This window comes from Delphinus delphis, chromosome 1, assembly GCF_949987515.2.
Source record: "Delphinus delphis chromosome 1, mDelDel1.2, whole genome shotgun sequence".
Taxonomy (NCBI): domain Eukaryota; kingdom Metazoa; phylum Chordata; class Mammalia; order Artiodactyla; family Delphinidae; genus Delphinus; species Delphinus delphis.
In genome coordinates, this window is record NC_082683.1 from 154,856,188 (window position 1) to 154,874,477 (window position 18,290).

The window sequence follows — 18,290 nt, forward strand, 5'->3', positions numbered from 1 at the left end:
AATACCCACCAGAAGATAAACTAAATACCAACTACCATACCATCAAATACTTGCTTTATTACTTCTTACTTATGACATGATGCATGACAACCCACCACCCATGCAACAATCAAATGCAATTGCCCTCTGTATACCCCCTGACCCAGAATGCAGGAGTGGGACCTGGTAATCTGTACTTTAAAGACATTCCCATTGGAATCATAAGAACTCTTCAGTTTAAAACCATTGCTCTATAATTTTATCAATTGATAAATCAATCAATTGCGAAAACATTTCCAATATCAACAGTTTAGAACAGGCTCTTTTTGAAATTCCCCTTGGTTTCTATAACCCCTCTCCTACCTCATGTCCTATTTCTATGCCAGTTTTGTATTTCCAGTAGAAATATAATGTGAGCCACATAAGTTAGGGACCTGAAATATGTCATCAGGGCTATGTCTCTCTCCTCCCATCACTGGTTTGGTTGCTCTCTATTCGGTCTAAGTTTCAGACAGACTCTCTGGTAAATAAGGTACTGGCAACCTCTGATTTATATCCTTGAGGCTTAACAACTCCAGGAGGAAAAAAAGAGTGTATAACTAGGAATCCTAGAAGGAAATTTTCCTAATCCAGGACAATCCAGGGGGTCAGTTACTGCATCAAAACGGGCAGGGTACCATATTTGCATTCATAACAGGTCTCTATCTACTAGCTCTTTCTCTGTTGTTTCCTGATTTCTCTTCCTTTCTTTTGGCACTCACATTCAATCAATCACTAACTCAGCTGATTTAATCTCCTCAGTAGTTCTCAAATCTTTCCTTTGTCCTAAGTACTATTGTCCCAATTCAGACCCTCATCATTTCTTGACAAACCATTTTAAAAGCCTTCTGTCTGGTCTCCTTTCTACATTCTTGCCTCTCTTGGATTTGTCCTCCACACAGACACCAGGGTTATATATCCAAATACAACCCATTTCCTTGTTGAATACATTAAGTGGGGCTACACTAGGACAAAGTCAAAACTCTTTAGCATACAACCCTCTGAGACCTTCCAGAACCATCTCCTGATCACCCTGTATAACCAGAACCAAACCCATTTGCTTTTCTTCAAAACCTGTTCCCAATCTTGGTTAAAACCTATTACACTCATTCAAGTACCTAAGGTGAAGTTTTAATCATTTTCAATTCCTTTCTCTACCTTATCCATAACATCCAGTCACTTTCTAGGTTTCTATCTCCAAATTTTTCTCTGCCTGTTTCATTTCCATCTCCCAGCCCACCCAAGCCTTATTATATTTTTTCTCATTACCACTCATTTTCTCATTACCATTCTCATTTGCATCCAGTCTCTGCACCTTCTTTCCGGCCTCCCTCCTCACTACACCAGACTAACCTTTTTAAACATAAGCCTGATCTAGAAAAACCTTCAACATATACACTGAATAGAAGTCTCATGGTCTTTATGACACTGATACCCTGGACACTTTCCCACATGTCCCACCTCTCCACTCTAGTTCAGTGCACTCTATGATCTAGCCATCAGAGAGTTGTCCTGGATGACACCATACCTCTGTTCCTGCTGTTGTCCGTATATGGAATGTTGTTCTTCATATCAGTCTGTAGAAATTCATTTCAACCGTCAGGGCCCAGGCCTTTTCTTTCATGAAGCCTTCCCAGATTTCCCTAGCCAGACTTAAAGTAACTTCTCTGTGCATCCATTAAAGTTTATTTATACCTATATCACAAAAATGTTCATAGCCTGGTTAATATAGTGGCTAATTGTGTATCAATGTCAGCTCCAATGGATTGGGAGTTCTACTACTTACCAATTTTATAACTTTGGGAAAGTTACTGAGTCTTATTTCTTATCTACCCATGGAAACATTAATACTACCTCACAGGGTTATTTTAAAAATTGAGATCATATATATATATATATATATGTAAAGAAATCAGGACAGTTGCTGGCACATAAGTAATTACTTGTTCCTGGAATTAATATGACGTCTCTCTGAAGAAACTACACCACACTGCAATCATAGCACGTGGGTTATATAGTCAGACTGCCTGGGTTTGAAGCCTGGTTCTACCACATACCAGCTGTGTTATCTTGGTCAAGTTTTTCTTTGCAGTTTCCCCATCTGCAAAATGGGCATAAAAGTGCACCTACCCAATTGGGCTGTTATGAGGATTAAATAAGGTAAGTACAGCAAGCACTCAGAACAGTGTTTGGCATACAGTAAATGCTCAGTGTTACATACAATTATTCTCTGTATTCCCAGACTCTAGCACAGAAACTGAGGCACAGTGCTCAATAAATGTTGCATTGTATCGAATCCTATGTTTCACTTTGCGAGTAATCTACTTAAGATTCTTATCTACATGAAGAATACTGACTCATTCCCTTACTCATTCCATTTTATAGGTATTTTCTAGTTAACCCCTATCTATAAAATGTCAAGCTACTGCACTATTTCATTGCTTGGTGAACAATTAGTGAGTATAAATGTGAATATAATTCAATTATGGATGGTTTATTTAGTCTTGTATTGGCTTCTCTGAAACTCATAGGATATTGTCATATACATGTAATTTGATTAATTTGCCCATAGCTTGTCAAGTAAATAATACCCCTCCAAGAAAAAGTATGTCAAAATATTTTTACATTGATTTTGAGGTAGTTGTTTGCAGTGTATAGAAAGATACCTAAAAAGATAATGAGAACATGACAAAAAAACACAAACAAAACAGTAGAAAAATATCATAGTTTCATTTCTATAACTGCTTTGTAGAGTTATTCTATTTCTGAATGAGATGCATGTTTTTTTTAAAACCCCACAAAATCTCAGGCTGTACCTGACAATTGGGGCAGGATGAGAAATATTCCCTAAATCTCTGAATTTTGTTTTGAAGTTTATCATAAACCTTCAGAAGGAAGCCATTGCTAATTTGTGAGGGAAAGGAGAAAAAGGAGTGGGGAGGTGTTATGTAAGGAAGCAGCAGACAGCAGTTTCTACCAAGAGTGACCCTGTTGAAGAAGCATTGAGGGAGTCAGAAGATGTTGAGGAAGAAAGGTAAAAGTGCGGAGCATAAAAGAAAGCAGATTCATTATAAATATTCATAACTTTTACTCTAATGCAGCTTCTCCAACTTGGCACTATGGACATTTTGGGCTGGATAATTCCTTCTTGTGGGGAGGCTGTCTTGCGCATCATAGGATGTTTAGCAGAACTCCTGCCCTCTACCCACTAGATGCCAGCAGCAGCCCATTCCCAGTTTTAACAACCAAAAATGTCTCCAGACATCGTCAAATGTCCCCTGAAGGGCAAAATCACCCTGGTTTGAGAACCACTGCCTTGATGGGAGAAAATTGGTAAAATGATTAGATGAAACATTTCATAGATTTAAATGTTCCTTTTAAGTAGTTTCATTCACTCACATAGGTTTATCCTAAAACTAATTACCTGTACTAATAATACAAAGACCCAGCACTATAATTTTGATACATTTTCCCAGATTGTTCTTCCGTACTCTGTTCGTCGGTTGGAACCTAGAAGGAAGAAAAAGGGTGTTGGAAACTGCTAGTTCGTCTGCCATTTAGCAAATCTTTTTCTGGATGCCTATGAAGTGCAAGACACTGTACGGAATACAGAGGTACAGCACACACAGACTTTGTTTTAAAGGAGATTACAATCTCATGAAAAACTATTTCCAGTGCAGTTCTCGTCTTTTGCTTTTTCCTTTTAGTAAACACCTGGTTGGTATTTATGTTTCAACAACAGAGGGCACTACAAATAATGTTATATGCAGTCATAAAATGGAACTGTTAAAGGAACAGAAGGACATACAGCTCATTTCTCTTTAATAATTCACTTAAATCATTTAGGAACTTAACTGTTAATTGCCTAAAAACAAGATTCCCTGCTCTTCCTCAGCAGTCCATTCCCCCAAATTTCTTCTTTACAATGGGCAATAAGAATACTGAAATTGGTACAAAAACTTTAACTATAAATTACACATATAAATGAAATTAACTTATGATGAAGTAAAATTATCTTACCCATACTGATTCATAATATTTGTTATTTTTAAATATGAGGTGAATAAATGAACAAATAAAAGTCTCAAACAGGAACTGGGTGCTCAAGGGCTTTAATTATATGACCTATAATCAAGAGTTGGCCTTAATCCTACTGCACTGGTATCCCCTAGGATTCCCTTTTCTTTAAAACTTATAAAATGCCTAAATATGTTTTCCTTCTGATTGAACTACAAAAAGGTATTTATCTTCCTACTACACTTTGTCAACCCTGCACCTCCAAATCCAAAGTCATTCCTTTTCCTCTGATGATGTCTATACCTTTATTCATGCTGTTCAGAGCATATTAAGGGTTAAATATATATTTAGCAACAAGCAAATGTTAAAATTATAGGATATCAAAAGGAACTAATAAAAATACTGTATTATAGAAATGAAGCTCTTGACATAAAAACCAGGAGAAAGTTTGATTTCAGGTGTGAGCAATTTGCACAATTCTAGTCAGCCCACTTGAACTATACAAATTTTAATTTATAGGATGATTTATTTATTGAAAAAAAAAGTACTCTCAAATTCTAGAAGCAACCACTTTTAAAATAGTGATTTATGTGCTGTGCACTCTTACATGCAATAAATAATCATCTTGAGATGAAGGTAAGGCAGAAGTTACATTTTAATTCTAATTAATGAATCTGAATACTTACTAGGAGAGAGTCCAGGCAAATCACTTAATTTCTCCAAGTCTTATCTGTAAAATGGATATAAATACCTGCCCTTTCTTACCTTATGTAGTTGTCTTGAGGTTCATATAAAAAAAATGTAGTCGTCAGGAGAAAAAATCCTACAAATGCTGTAGCAGAACTGCTGTCAAAATATTCATGTTAGAGTCAAATTCTTTCAGTTGAATCACTCAGCATCTTTGTTCATGGCTTACATACAGCTGGAGGTATTGTGTCCCCTGCTTTAGAAATGTGAATATCTTTGGTTGTTGGTTAAAAGGGTAAGAACTATACTGGAAACAATGCCTCTTTATGAGTAAAAATACTGAAATAAAAATGTATAAATCTTCAAAGAGGAAGCAACTACCTCAACGCAATAAAAGCATGACTTCTATCTGTCCTGCCAAGTCAAAGGTAGGTAAACCTAATCTAATCCTAATTAGAATTTTTTGTTTTGAATCTTTATGATCTGCTTCTCTCATTTTGATTTCTTTATACTTCTATTCTCTGAGCTCTCAACGCTTTGGGCTTCTGGGACCCAATCTCTTGTACCTTCTCTTCAGTCCTTCCCACAGGCAAGACAGAAAGCTTCTGATTGTCAGAAACTTCTTAATTAACGGAATGTTAGCTGAAATAGATTTCAGAAAGTATTAACTGATCTACCGTTTAACTTTTATTAAGCTACTTGTTTGCAACTGCATAATAAAAGGTCTTGGTATTCCTTTAAAGGAATGTCATGCACCACAAATCAGATTTCTCTTTTTTCTTTTCTTTGTTTTGGTGCGGGGGGAGTGCAGGTGAAAGGAGGTGGTTATGATGGGGAGTATGATGGATAGAAAACACCTTAAGTTCCCATAAAGATAAAACAAAACATACATCCTCTAGAGGATCTGTCATTTATATTTCTATTTCTAATCCCTAGAATAATTCAAATTCATAACCCACATTTGATGTTCAACTGATGTTTGTTGAATTAAATCACCTTGATTTGGATGTCTCAGACTAACAAGAAAGGGTCTGCCAGCATCCTCAGTCCCCTGAGATCTGTCCTTAACACCGGTCTCCCTGAAAGCACTCCTCAGACCCAGGCTTGGCCACTTCTACCAATCCAAACCCAACCTTCATTTCCCTGGCCTCCAAGACTCCAAAATGAAGTATGTTCTTGGATTAGGGGCCATACTTTAGTATATAATGTCTTCATGCTGATGTCCTGGAATGCATTAGTATCATTTCTATTATTTCTACCTCTGGCTCTGAGATTCTCATTTAAAAAATTATCTATCTATCTATCTACCTAGCATCACAATATACCTTATTTCTTAATGTTGGGCAACTGAGAAAGATGCAAAATCTATCTTGACCAAGAATTCCTTCCCAACAAGAGTCAGAAAACTTTCTGTCCATGTTTTTGGAGATTATCTTTTGACACTAACACTTATATTTTTTAATTTAAAGGAGAAATTTAGAAGTTTAGAAATCAATAATTTTCTCACCAATTCAGTAAACCATTTTACCAATTAATCTTTTATTTTTTATTTCACACATCAGTATTTTATAGAAAAAAGAACCTCTTAATGTTAAACTAATTACAATGTTCTCTTCGGATTCTTTCCAATGTATAGATCTAAATTTTTACACAATCAGTAAATACAATAATTTATGTTTTAGCACTTTCAAGTCTCATTTAAACATTTTCCCATATGGTTTTACATATATCAATACTATTTAATGGCTATATAACAGTCTATGATAGCAATAGCAATACATGAAAATTTACTTATCCAGTTCCCAATTACTGGGCTTTTTTTAAAACTCAAATGAATGCAATCACTAGAAATATCTTTATACAAATAGACTTTTTTTTCTTTTAAAATATTTTCCTGGGCATATGCTACTCAGAGTGAGTTAGAGCTATCAAAAGACAGATTGGTTATAGAGTTCTTATATTCTTCTAAATAGTTCTTCAAAAAAACTACATTAATATAATAATGCTACTGGTATGAGGATACATACAATTAAAATTTTTTTTGCTAATATAATTGCATGAACTAAGTCAAAGTTGCTCTAGTTTGCATTTTTAATATTAGTAAATCTGAATACCATTTTATTTCTTCTTGTTTCAACTCAATTCTTTCATAAACTTGGCTAGTAAAGAGCACAAAGTCCTATGGATTTGCACTTACCTTTTAAAAAATATTGAGTACTTTATCCTTGTGTAATGCAAGTGGCTTATACCCCATTTCTTGTCTTCTTCCTATTTAGTATACATTTTTCATTTTTCTTAGTTGATCTCATCTACCTTGTCACTATTTTTCTTTGCCATAAAGTTTCCTTTGCAAAATTATTGGGATGAGAATTGTAGTCTTTTTATTTTTACCTTTATACTGAAGATCTTAATCTGGAACAAACTGTTATGTGTGAGTGGATTTAATTTCTTTTTTTATACTTACATCCAGCTAATCTTTCCACAAGCAGTTATTATATATTTCTTTCCAATTGGTTTATTAGTCTTAAACTTTCTACTCAATACCATAGTGTACTTAGAAAAGATGCTTAACAGCATGTTTTAACGATCTGAAGTGCAAAACTCCCTTTTTTCCCAAGTTAAAAAGACATATCCTTGCTTATTTTCCTAAATTATTTATCACAATTCTGTCAAATTATATAAAGCATCCAGTTGGAACGTTAAGTGGAAGTGTAGTATATCTACATACTAACTTCACCCTATTGCCAGTCCTTTGGACATAATTTCTTTTACATTAATTTAATCCTCATAATAATTCTGCAAAGCATTATTTCTATTTTATAGATGGTGAAATGGAAAGTAGGCATGATTTTCCCAAGATTACACAACTTGTAAGTAGTAAAGTGAGGACTCTAATTTTGGTTTTCAGATTTCCTATTTACTTCCTTTTCATTTTACTAGGATGCAGTTCCTGTAACCTGCTTCTATATAAGCATCTTTCTTACCTCAATATAGTTGTATAACTTTCTTTAAATGGCTTGTATATGTTAATACCCAAACACTTTAAGTTGTAGTTTGTCACTGTTTGAATCTAGAAATAAGATTAAATTTATTTATTTATTTATTGCGGTACGCGGGCCTCTCACTGTCGTGGCCTTTCCCACTGCGGTGCACAGGCTCCAGACGCGCAGGCCCAGCATCCATGGCTCACGGGCCCAGCCGCTCCGCGGCACGTGGGATCCTCCCAGACAGGGGCACGAACCCGCGTCCCCTACATCGGCAGGCGCACTCCTAACCACTGCTCCACCAGGGAAGCCCAAGAAATAAGAATAATTTTAAAGTTATACACCCTGCAACTTCCTGAATTAGTCTTTTATTGTCAGCATGTTTATGATACTACAGGTTTCACCAGTTTAAAAGTCATGTCAATAGAAAATATTTGTGCTTTCTTTCCTTATCTTTCTCATTTATGAATGCTTATTAATGATTTATTACAATGACAAGCTTTTTCAACCATATATAAATAAAAGTAGTGCCAAGATTATTTAATTTCTGCTTGAGAAATGTTTCCTATGTTTTCCTAATAGGAATGATGTTAGTTCTTTTAGTAATTATCACAATGAGAAACCAAAAAAATCATTACCAGAGATAATTAAATAAAAAATGATGAATTTTATTAATATTTTTAAAGTTACCTGTAGTTAGTACTTTGCATTTTTACTATTTTGTTCTGTTGATATTGATTTAATGGTTATTCTGTTGAACACCAACCTTATAATCCTGAGTCACAGTAAATAATTATTTTTATGTTGTGTATCATTTGCTAATATTCTGCATTTGTTCAGAATGAGACCCTTTTCAAAATGCTTGACTCCTAGCATTGAGGCAATATTAACCTCAAACTGCAAATATTATATCATCTTTTGATACACAGATATTATTTATATTTTGAACATTTGAAAAAGTTCCCCAATAAGCCCATAAGGGTAAAATTCCAACTTGTCAGAAAATTATACTAGGTTATAATATCCTCTAATTTTTAAAATGCTTTTTATTGGTAATAACTTTTTTCATTTCCAATTTATTTGCATTCAAGTAGGAAACCAATATATTCATTTTCTTAGTTTTTAAAACCCTTATTTTATCTAATCTAACATTTTCCTGTTTCCATTATCTTTGGTTCTATCATTTTTTGCAGCTTCTCGTTGCCCTTCTCAAATTCTTATGAATAAAAACATTCATGATACAGAAATTAAAATTTTTCAATAGGTCTGGATTACTTTCACCTCCATTTCACTTAACATCTTAAATTCTTTTACATTTTAATAACTAATTTTTAGGTCTATTTCAGTTGTTTTGATAAGTTTAAGCCTTAGAATCCACCCAATAATAGATCTGCTAGATTCAAAACATATTAATACCAATTAATGACTTCTCTACTTCAGTAGGCTGAAAATTACTTAAATCTTTCTTGTTTCATTTTCCTCACATATAGAAGATCAACAAAAGACTATTCAAAGCATATTTTGGCCTAGTAACATTACTTTTTATAACACAATAATCAAAAGATACATTAAAAAGTATGATTTTGTTAAACCTTTAGACAAATTCTGCTTCAATGAGATCCATAGCTCTAAGCCATATTTATTTTTAATTAATCTTTATTTTCATATTTCTCTGACTCAATAAACCAAGAGATGTCTGCCTACTTTGATTAACTAGCAACGCTAGACTGGTTTTCATGAGCATCTTTTCCTTCTCCTACAGTACCTACACTCTTCTAACAGTTAACATCAGTTGAAAGATTTTGAAATCATGAAAGCCTGGATTCCAATGTTGGCTCTTCCACAAACCAGACTCAGAGAGAATTATTAAGTCTTTATTTTCTCTTTGAAAATGTATTCAATAATATCTGCCTCACAGGGTTGTTGAGAAACTATAATTAGAGAGCACAATAAGTGCCTAGCATATAGCAAATGCTCTGTTCCAGGACAAAAACTGTATTAAAAGGGCTTCCTATATCCTTTCCTATCCCTTCCTAAATCCTTCCTATAGGATTATCATTCTCTGTCTGAGGAATGGAAACAGTGACCTAAAGAGAAGGAAGTTTATTTCTTCTGACAGCTCCACAAGCTTCTGCTGCTAGAGTATAACCAGTTTTATGACTTCTGGTAGTTCTGGAAAAAAATGTTTTCTGTCCTCTAGATAACAGCTAAGAGGCAGGAGTTGATTACGAAGGCATTTACCTCATTATTTGTGGGGTGGGACACAACCAAAGGGACATGGCAACCCTCCTTTGATTCACTCCTATCAATTGTAGTGTTACTAATTAAAGTGGTGGAGTCAACAAGATGGTGTGCTTCACTTTCACTGAGAAACCTTGGGAAATCTATTTACAGATGGATTTTAAAAACCATCTGTAATCCCAGGTTAAAAATGCTTCACTCAGTTTCTCCTTAGCAATTTCAGAACAAGCATTCTGTAATATCTTTCCCTGGAGCAATTTATTTTTTCTTTAGCCTGAGTTACTTAGAAGTTCTTTTCTTTTAGGTGCCAGAGTAGTGCTCTTCAGAAATTTTCTGAAATATTAAACCAGAACTAATCTTTTCCCCTAGATTTTCTTTGGACTGAACCTCCCAAGAATGAGCTCTTCAACTACTAAATGAACTCTGACTCTTTTTGCAATGTATAAGACTGTGGTGGCATCACTGCCTCATTGGTTACAAGGCTCAAGTAGGAGAATTAAACTGCAAGATGTATTGTAGGCATCACCTTCACAAATAAAGGATCATACTTAATGTATTATCTTTATATTATAAAGAAAAGACCCACATAATTTCCTCTGTGTGTGTTTCACTATTCAGAGGTGGTAGCAACTGTACTAGCTACAAAAGTAATTAAAATATTCCTTAGATGTTATCGTTCTGTAGACAATAATAAAATCTGAAGATCAGCAGATACAATACCATCTTCCTTTAAGCACCATGGCTAATATGGAACCCTCACATATATACCCAGTACTAAAATAAAGCTAATCCTGTTTAAGATTCTGGCTCATGAAACCCATTCTGAAACAAAAAGAAGTCCAATAACTAATAAATCAATTATTGATAGGTTAACAAATACATCCAATAACTGAAAGTCACAAAGAGAATTATAGACAACATCTGCATGCCATTCATCAAATAACCATTTCTAATTACTCATATAGGAAACTGTCCTTTAAATGAGAATATTCTGATACTGGATGAAGGCCCAAAGTAGCATTTCCAGTTTGCTTTTTTTCTAATTTTGAAGGTGCTTCTCTGAGCTTTCTAGGTTTTTGCTTCCCTCAGAGGATTCTAGTTGGGCTATTATTATAGTATTGGCTCCAAGAGGCTCTGGTTGCTTATCATCACCATCAAAGAAAACGTCTTCTGGATTTGGAGGTGGGGGGCAGAATTCTTCACTTGGAAAGATCTCCTTGAAGAGTGTTTCAGCTTGCTTGACTGCGTGTTCATTTCCTAGTCCACAGTCAGGCCCAGTGCAGACATAAACATTGGAAGGTAAGCCATTATATGAGCTTCTGCTGACTCCTGAGGAATCTCTCATGTTAAAATAAAGAGCCCACAAGAGTCTTGGCTTTGCAAGTTCTTCCTTGTCTATTTCTGTTTCAGCATATGGGGTGAATAATTTCTTCACCACTGATTCTAAGTCTTCTCTTGCTGTTTTGGAAGATGAACAGGTCAGATGTACCAGACAGGTGTCTTTCATGCACGTCATGGTTGAAGAACACAATTCAGTGACTCGAACAGCACATGCTCCTGGTTCCACTGGAGGTACTATCAAAATGGAAATCTGCTGATCTGAATCTGTCTTTAGTATAGACTGATCCGTAATGAGCACTGCCCTGGATATCTGTTCGTACTGCACATTTGAGCATGTTTCCTCAGAAAGGTAACTATCCTCCACAATGAAATATTTAGCATTTATTCTTTGACCAAGGTGATCTATAATTGCTTTACATCTTCCAGATTCTTTGTCAACTACAAGGCATTGTACTTTATGGCGAAGACAATATATTCCACCAAAAACTGCACACATCCTGCAGAAACACTGGGGAATTTCTCCTTGGCCGTACAAGGGAAATAAAAAGGGAGTGTTGCCAAACTTTCCAAGACACTGAAGAAAGTTTTTTGTTGCTTTAAGGCCTTCTATTGTTGTGCAAGATGACTCTGACATCATTGCAATTGAGTGTAGTACAAAATGTTGGAGGCTGGGGGTTAATTTTTTGGTTTTTAAGTACTCTGAAAATGAGCATTGCGTGAAAGCTTGGTATTCATCAGGATGTTGTTCGTAGTCTAAACAAAATGTAAGAAATTTCATTAGCATCCTCTTTTCAACCATAGTGAGCTCTTTGCTATTAAAGACATCTGCTCTGGAGCAAGGCACCTGCTCTACTTTTCCTTCTCGAAATGCAAGAATCCTAGTGACATTTTTAAATTCTGCATAACGACTAACATTTGATTTGATTAAAAGATCAATTAACAGTCCTTGGGAATAAAGCAGCTTTGATACCAAATCAATATTAAACCTCCTGCCTTCTTCAACTATTTGAGAGTAAGTAATCCTGTTTCTCTTTGGTGGATCACTGTTGTCTTCCAATATAGGTTTGATTTCGTCTTTAGCACCATCTGAAACTCTGTGTTTATAAGTTTTATATCCACAATATTCTTCTTTCACCAAGGTTTCTGCTATATCAGTTACTTCTCCATTGTTTTCTGGAGTCCCTTTTGCAGGCACTTCATTGCTAGAAACATATAACGAGTGCATTTCTTCAGACAAGCATGCAGAATCCAGAGGTTTAATGAGGGTACTAGATGCTACCCAGGAAGGATTTTTCTGCAGATCATCAGTCTCTTCAATATTGCCATCCATATCCTGACTGGCATAACAAAAAACTTCTGTGTGTTGAATGGTTTCATCCTTCTTGCGAAGAGTGATGCCTTCTTCTGTTTCATGGATCATGTCTTGCCATGCAGCAGTACTTTCTTCCCCAATGTCACTGTTTTGCTGATATTCCTTTAACCAGGAGAGCAATCCTGAAAAGCTGAAACTAGCCCAGTTTCCTCCATAGTAACTTCTTGAATCAAGATGCAGAACCCTCTGACCACTTCTGGAACATGCAGCTGCAAGGATGGATTCAGGCAAACCTGTCCCTATTACAACCACATCAAACTCTGTTGGGAGCCTGTTGTCCATCCTGGGAGGTAAAGCGTCTGGTGACAACTTCTAATGAAGGAAATGTGTATGAACATAGGCTGAGGGCTCAGATAAGGTGTGAATATGCTGTAATAAAATCTCTCCTTGTGATATTCCAGATCATCCCAGACGTACTGAAGTTGCAGGTCCTAGGTGTTTAACTGCTACCCTTTTTTAGTATTTTTTTCTTATAGGTCAGTAGCATAAAAACATGATAAAGTACATCTAATCATATCTGAGAATACTAGAATGAGTGTGTCGTGTTCACTTCTGCATTTCATCTTAGCAGTGAATGTCAAAATGTATCACATGTGCATTTGTGACTGGAACTCTTCTCTGAAAGAAGAAAATTCAAGAAAGAATACAATTGTAAACAATATTAAGAGAAAAGTAATTTCATGCAACAGCAATTACAATCCAATGGAGCCCAACTTATTTTTAGGACATAAGCCTCTACTAAAGCAAGTCATTAAATGCTTTCTCACATCTTTTCTAATTTCCTGAAAATGAACAAAAGATACAGACTCCTCCAAATCATGTAATTCAACAATGAAGAATGGATAAAATAACATCCCACAAAAATAAAGAAGAATTAACATAATACACTTCTATAATTTTTGCTTTTAAATATCTGAATAAATGATATACAACTGTGAGATTAAGTTGCAAGTAACAAGTGGCTCCACTGTGTTTATGGAAACAGACTATATACAATGTGCACACTGTCATGATTATGCATACTTCTGTGTCAATACAGTCTGTGCATGCTTCTGGGACAGATGAATAGAAGATTTTTCCATGTCCCACCTACCACTTGAATCTTATGGGAGCAGCATGAGACTATTTCAACTGAATTAGCCATTCAGATTATTAAAAAAGGATTAATAATACAACTAGCATTTTAAAATATTTAGGTATATGAAAGAATTGGTCTACTGAAGGGAAAATATTTTTATAAGAAATCCTTATATGAATGTACATACGCACAGGTGTGTTTTTTAGGTATAAGTTAAAAAGGAAAAGTCCTGGGTCCATATGTTAAAATATCTTAACATAAAATAACACCTATTTCTAAAACCCAAGTCAACATAGGGTGATTTGCATTTTGCGAGACTCTAGCTCTGAGACCCTGAATCTCTGTCTTCCAAGATAAAGGGCTGTCCAAACACCCTCTGCCAAGATTAACATGTTTTTTGTTGTTCTTGTTTTTGAAGGGGTAGGAGGTGGTAGTGAAGAAAGTCTCTCCTGTCCAGCATCATCCTGATTATACTCCATGTGCAGAACACCTGTGTAGTGGTAGGTATGGCCAGAGGTGCAACAGCCAAAGGGTTGAAAGGCATACTCACCTGGAAGTCTTTAGGCTAAAGCATTACACACACATGCTAGGTGGCCTTTCTGTCATTCATCATTGCACAGTAAGAGTGAGTTTCTTGAGCTCTGATTTTTCCTACCACTATACTTACTGATCAGTGCATATTGGGTCCGCCTAGGCTAAGATGACTAATTATCCTAGACATCTGTAAAACAAGCTGTTCAATTGGAACTTAGATTAAATTGACTAATTCACTGAACTGACTGCTCAGTTTGAGATGGCAATCTTAATAGTCCTGTCTAGTCAAAGCCTCTGCCTCAAGAATATCAGGGATTCACTTGCTTTCAACATTCCCTCAGAAACAAGAAACTGAGCACAGAATGAAGTGGCTGCCAGGCCTACTCACATAAGTATGTGAGTATGTTTGAGTTACTTATTCTGCTTTCTTCCAGCAGGGTGTGCAGAGGAAGACAGAACCCATGAGGGTATGTGAAGAAGTGTAACCATAGTATGTACTTATTCTCAGTTTAGAAGGGGATACAGCTGAGGGCTGGGAGTAAGGGAGGGGATATAAGCTATAAGTGCTAAAACCAGGCACCTTCTAACCTATAGGTATCAAAGGAGTCCTCGTAATACAAAGCAGGACAGGACAACCTTAACACATTTAGCTCAACTACCCTGTAAAAAAGATGAGAAAACTGATGGCTGGAGAAATTAAGTGACTGGGAAAGTCCACACGATGGGTAGCCACAGGATCAAGAGTGGGACCCACTCTCACACCATCAGACCAGTGGTCTTTCCACTTGATGAGGCAGCCTCTCCAGAAGCCTCTGGAGCAAGCAGCCACTTTTGGTATTTTAAAATGTTCTGCCCCTTCAGTATACTCCATGGTTGGTTAGTTCTTCCTCAGGGATAACAATGAGGGAAGCATCCTCCCTCTTTTCATCTTTAACTCTTACCTAGAAGCACAGTCTTTTGAATTTACCCCAGGCAAAGAAATTCTTAATCTTTGCTAAGAATTTTTTCAGCTCCACCATAACCCACTATTGACTTGTCTCCCAGGGCTTAAACAAGACTCAGAACCTCTTGCCCCAGAGTTTCCACCTCTAACTTAAAAACAGGTTAAAGTCATTGTTGAAAGCACTAAAGAAATGCCCAGAGAAAGAGCAGTAGTCAGGCAAAATACTGTGTGGTGAACATTTCTAGCAGTCTTAGAAAATCCCTTCTGATTGGGGTGAGACCTAAGCAGGGATGATGAGGGAGGAAAAAGGATGGAAGAGACAAGGAGACACAGCAGGGTGGGGCCACAAGATAGAAGGGATGAGGAAGAAGGGGAATGCTGGTACTAATAAAAAAACTCAATATACCCCTGTTTTCAAATTCCCAGGCACCGAGTCAGGATAGAAGCTGAATTTCCCAGCACAGAAAAAACACTTTTTAAAGATAAGAACTTTAATGTCTGTGACCCAATTTCTGCTACTGATGACACTTTAGGGCTTGGCTTGAATTGCCCTCTTTAAAGCTTAGCCCTGCCTGAAACATTGCCTGTTAGGTATTTTAAATTAATACAAAGAGTGTAATCTATAGTGTGATCTATATCACCACCTTTACACACCTACAAACCCCTCCCAAGTTTCAAATCTTTGTATAAATGAAGTTCTCAGATAAGGGGTTATTGGGGAAGGGGTAGGTAGTATTAGAATATTATAATCATTGAGACAATCAAATAAATAAAATTATGATCTCTATTGCATTTTCTTGTTTCCCTCAAAATATAAAAGAAGAATCATAACAAATATAATATTTGGATTTGTCACCACATAGAAGGTTGGTGAATAAGAAAATACTTTTGATAACACTACAAAGATTTTATTCTCATAAACCTGCCAAGATAAAGGCAGTAATAAATTATCAATGGATTTCAGGATTCTTTTTTTTTAAAAGGAAATTTAAGACCTGAGAAATATATATTTCTATTTCAAATCTTTGTACAAATGAATTCTGGAGCACACACAAAAGAATACTTTCCTAATCTTAGAAAAATCACATCTTCAATGACACACTGGGTGGTTCATCCTTCAAAATGTCAAGTCTCAGTGAGACTTAAATCTTCCATATGGGTTAAGAGTATTGTATTCACAATCAAGTTCTACTTTAATGAAATCTACTGGCTGCACAGCTAATTATTTGTTCATCTGAGTTGGGATTCTCTGGGCCATCTACAAACTCACCTTAGATTTTGGTGTGCTGGAAACTATAAGGAGTATAGTAAAATAGCTAATAGTAAAAATAGCTAATAGGGCACATGCCAATTTGCATTCTGAGGACCTGAATAAAACGATCTCACTTCCTAGGAAGCAGTCAAAGGTTTACAACTGCTAATGGGCAAATTTTTCAAAGAATTTACACATTACTACTACGTTAGGTTTCTACCTCTCACTTTAGGTAAGTAATATAGGAAATAGATCTTTCCTCATCACCCTCTCCAACTTTCACAAATCAAACACTTTCTTCCTTGAATCTCTTAACTCCACAGCCCCTCATTTCTTTCCTCAAAGTGTAAAAGCCATTGTCTCGTGCCCTGTCGAATTAAATTAGGAGATGAAAGCAGAGAAGCGAGATGAGCTGCACAGCGGCCAGAAAGGGGTATGGAGAAGGTGGGCACAGGGGAGATGGGGCTGCAGACAGGCTGGGGTTTGGGTTGGCGTGAGGCCTGGTGAGCACAGGGAGGGAGGGAGATCAGCGAGTGCTGGAGGAGAAGAGGTCGGCGGGGAAGATGCAGAGGTGGGGGGAAGCGGGTGAGATCAGGGGGAAGGCGAGGTCACGAGGGAGGAGGTGAGATCAGAAGAATAGAGGTAGGGGGAGGTGAAGTCAGGGGAGCACCGCCGCGAGGTTGGGGTCCAGGAGCGGGAGGGGGCGGGGCCGGGGGCAGGAGGCCGCAGGAGCGGGAGGTCTACCCCGGCCACTCACCCCACAGGCTGTTGCTGAAGCCGTCCCACACGCAGTTCGTGGCGCCCCCCACCACGCCGCCCCGCGGGCGGAACGCGAAAGCTAGCGCGGCCCGGAGGACGGAAGGTAGCAGGTTGCCGAGGCCGACGTGAAGCAGGAAGAGGCGGGAGGGGCTGCGGAGCCGCGGGAACTTGAGGTAGAGGACGAGCACCAGCAGGCTGCTGCCGACGCCCAGCAGTCCCACGGAGCCGAGCAGAAGCACCAGGAGCTCGTAGGCGCCCTGGCTGACAGGCTGCGTAAGCCTCGGCTGCCCAGGCCACAGCCCCTCGCCACCCTCCCAGCCGGCTCCGCCGCCGCCGCAGTTCCTTGCCGCGTGCAAGCCGGGCGCCGGCGCGCTAGGTTCTGGGTGGGGCGCAGAGCGCTCTGAGGTGTCCGTCACCCACTCCGGCCAATGCGCGGGCAGCTAGATGCCGCTCGGGGCCCCCCCCCCTTCCCCGCCCCCGGCGCGCCTCGTAACCCCGCCCCTTCCCGCCATTGTAGTCCCGCCGCGACGCGCCTTGTAGCCCCGCCCCTTCTCGCAGGCAGCGGAGTTCCTGCTCTCCAGGTTCCTCTTCCCTCGCCCCCTTCCGGTACCCCGGCCCCACCCGCCCAGTCAGTGAGAGACGGGAGGCACATCAACCACCGTGATTCCTCACTCTGCAGCTTCCCCCACCCAGCTGGAAGCCCTCTTGGCGTTCACCACCCACCGACTCATTCAGGAACATTTATGGGCTCCTGGCCCACCACGTGCTCATGAGGGGTTTACACCGTCCTTGGCTTCTCCCTCCCCAGGAAGCTGTTACGACCCGCTGCCAAACGGAGTCGCACACTTAATGCAAACCCAGGCCACACCCCAGGCCTGACCATATTGTCCTTCATGTCCTCCCTGAAGTAGCAGTGGATACACCCTGTCGCTAAGGCCCTCACTGTGGCGACCCCCCAGGCTGCGCCCTCAAGCTCCAGACCATATCTAGCAGGTGCAGAGGTGGTGCTATACTTGAAGCAGCACATTTCCTCTGGCCTTTTACACAGTGAAAACAGAGGGCAA

The 18,290-nt window shown here is 38.3% G+C and overlaps 2 protein-coding genes across 2 annotated transcripts in view; both read right to left on the bottom strand.

Moving 5' to 3' along the window:
• OPN3 (opsin 3) overlaps positions 1–17,878 on the bottom strand; it is a 58,522-nt gene extending 40,644 nt beyond the window's left edge. The window contains 2 exon segments of the mRNA XM_060020302.1: positions 17,225–17,605; positions 17,647–17,878. Coding sequence (XP_059876285.1) covers positions 17,225–17,605; positions 17,647–17,878 — 613 coding nt within the window.
• CHML (CHM like Rab escort protein) lies at positions 6,154–13,763 on the bottom strand. The gene has a single exon (XM_059996759.1). The coding sequence runs from the start codon at positions 12,940–12,942 to the stop codon at positions 10,987–10,989; it is 1,956 nt and encodes a 651-aa protein (XP_059852742.1). The 5' UTR covers positions 12,943–13,763; the 3' UTR covers positions 6,154–10,986.
• Positions 17,879–18,290: the final 412 nt, after the last annotated feature.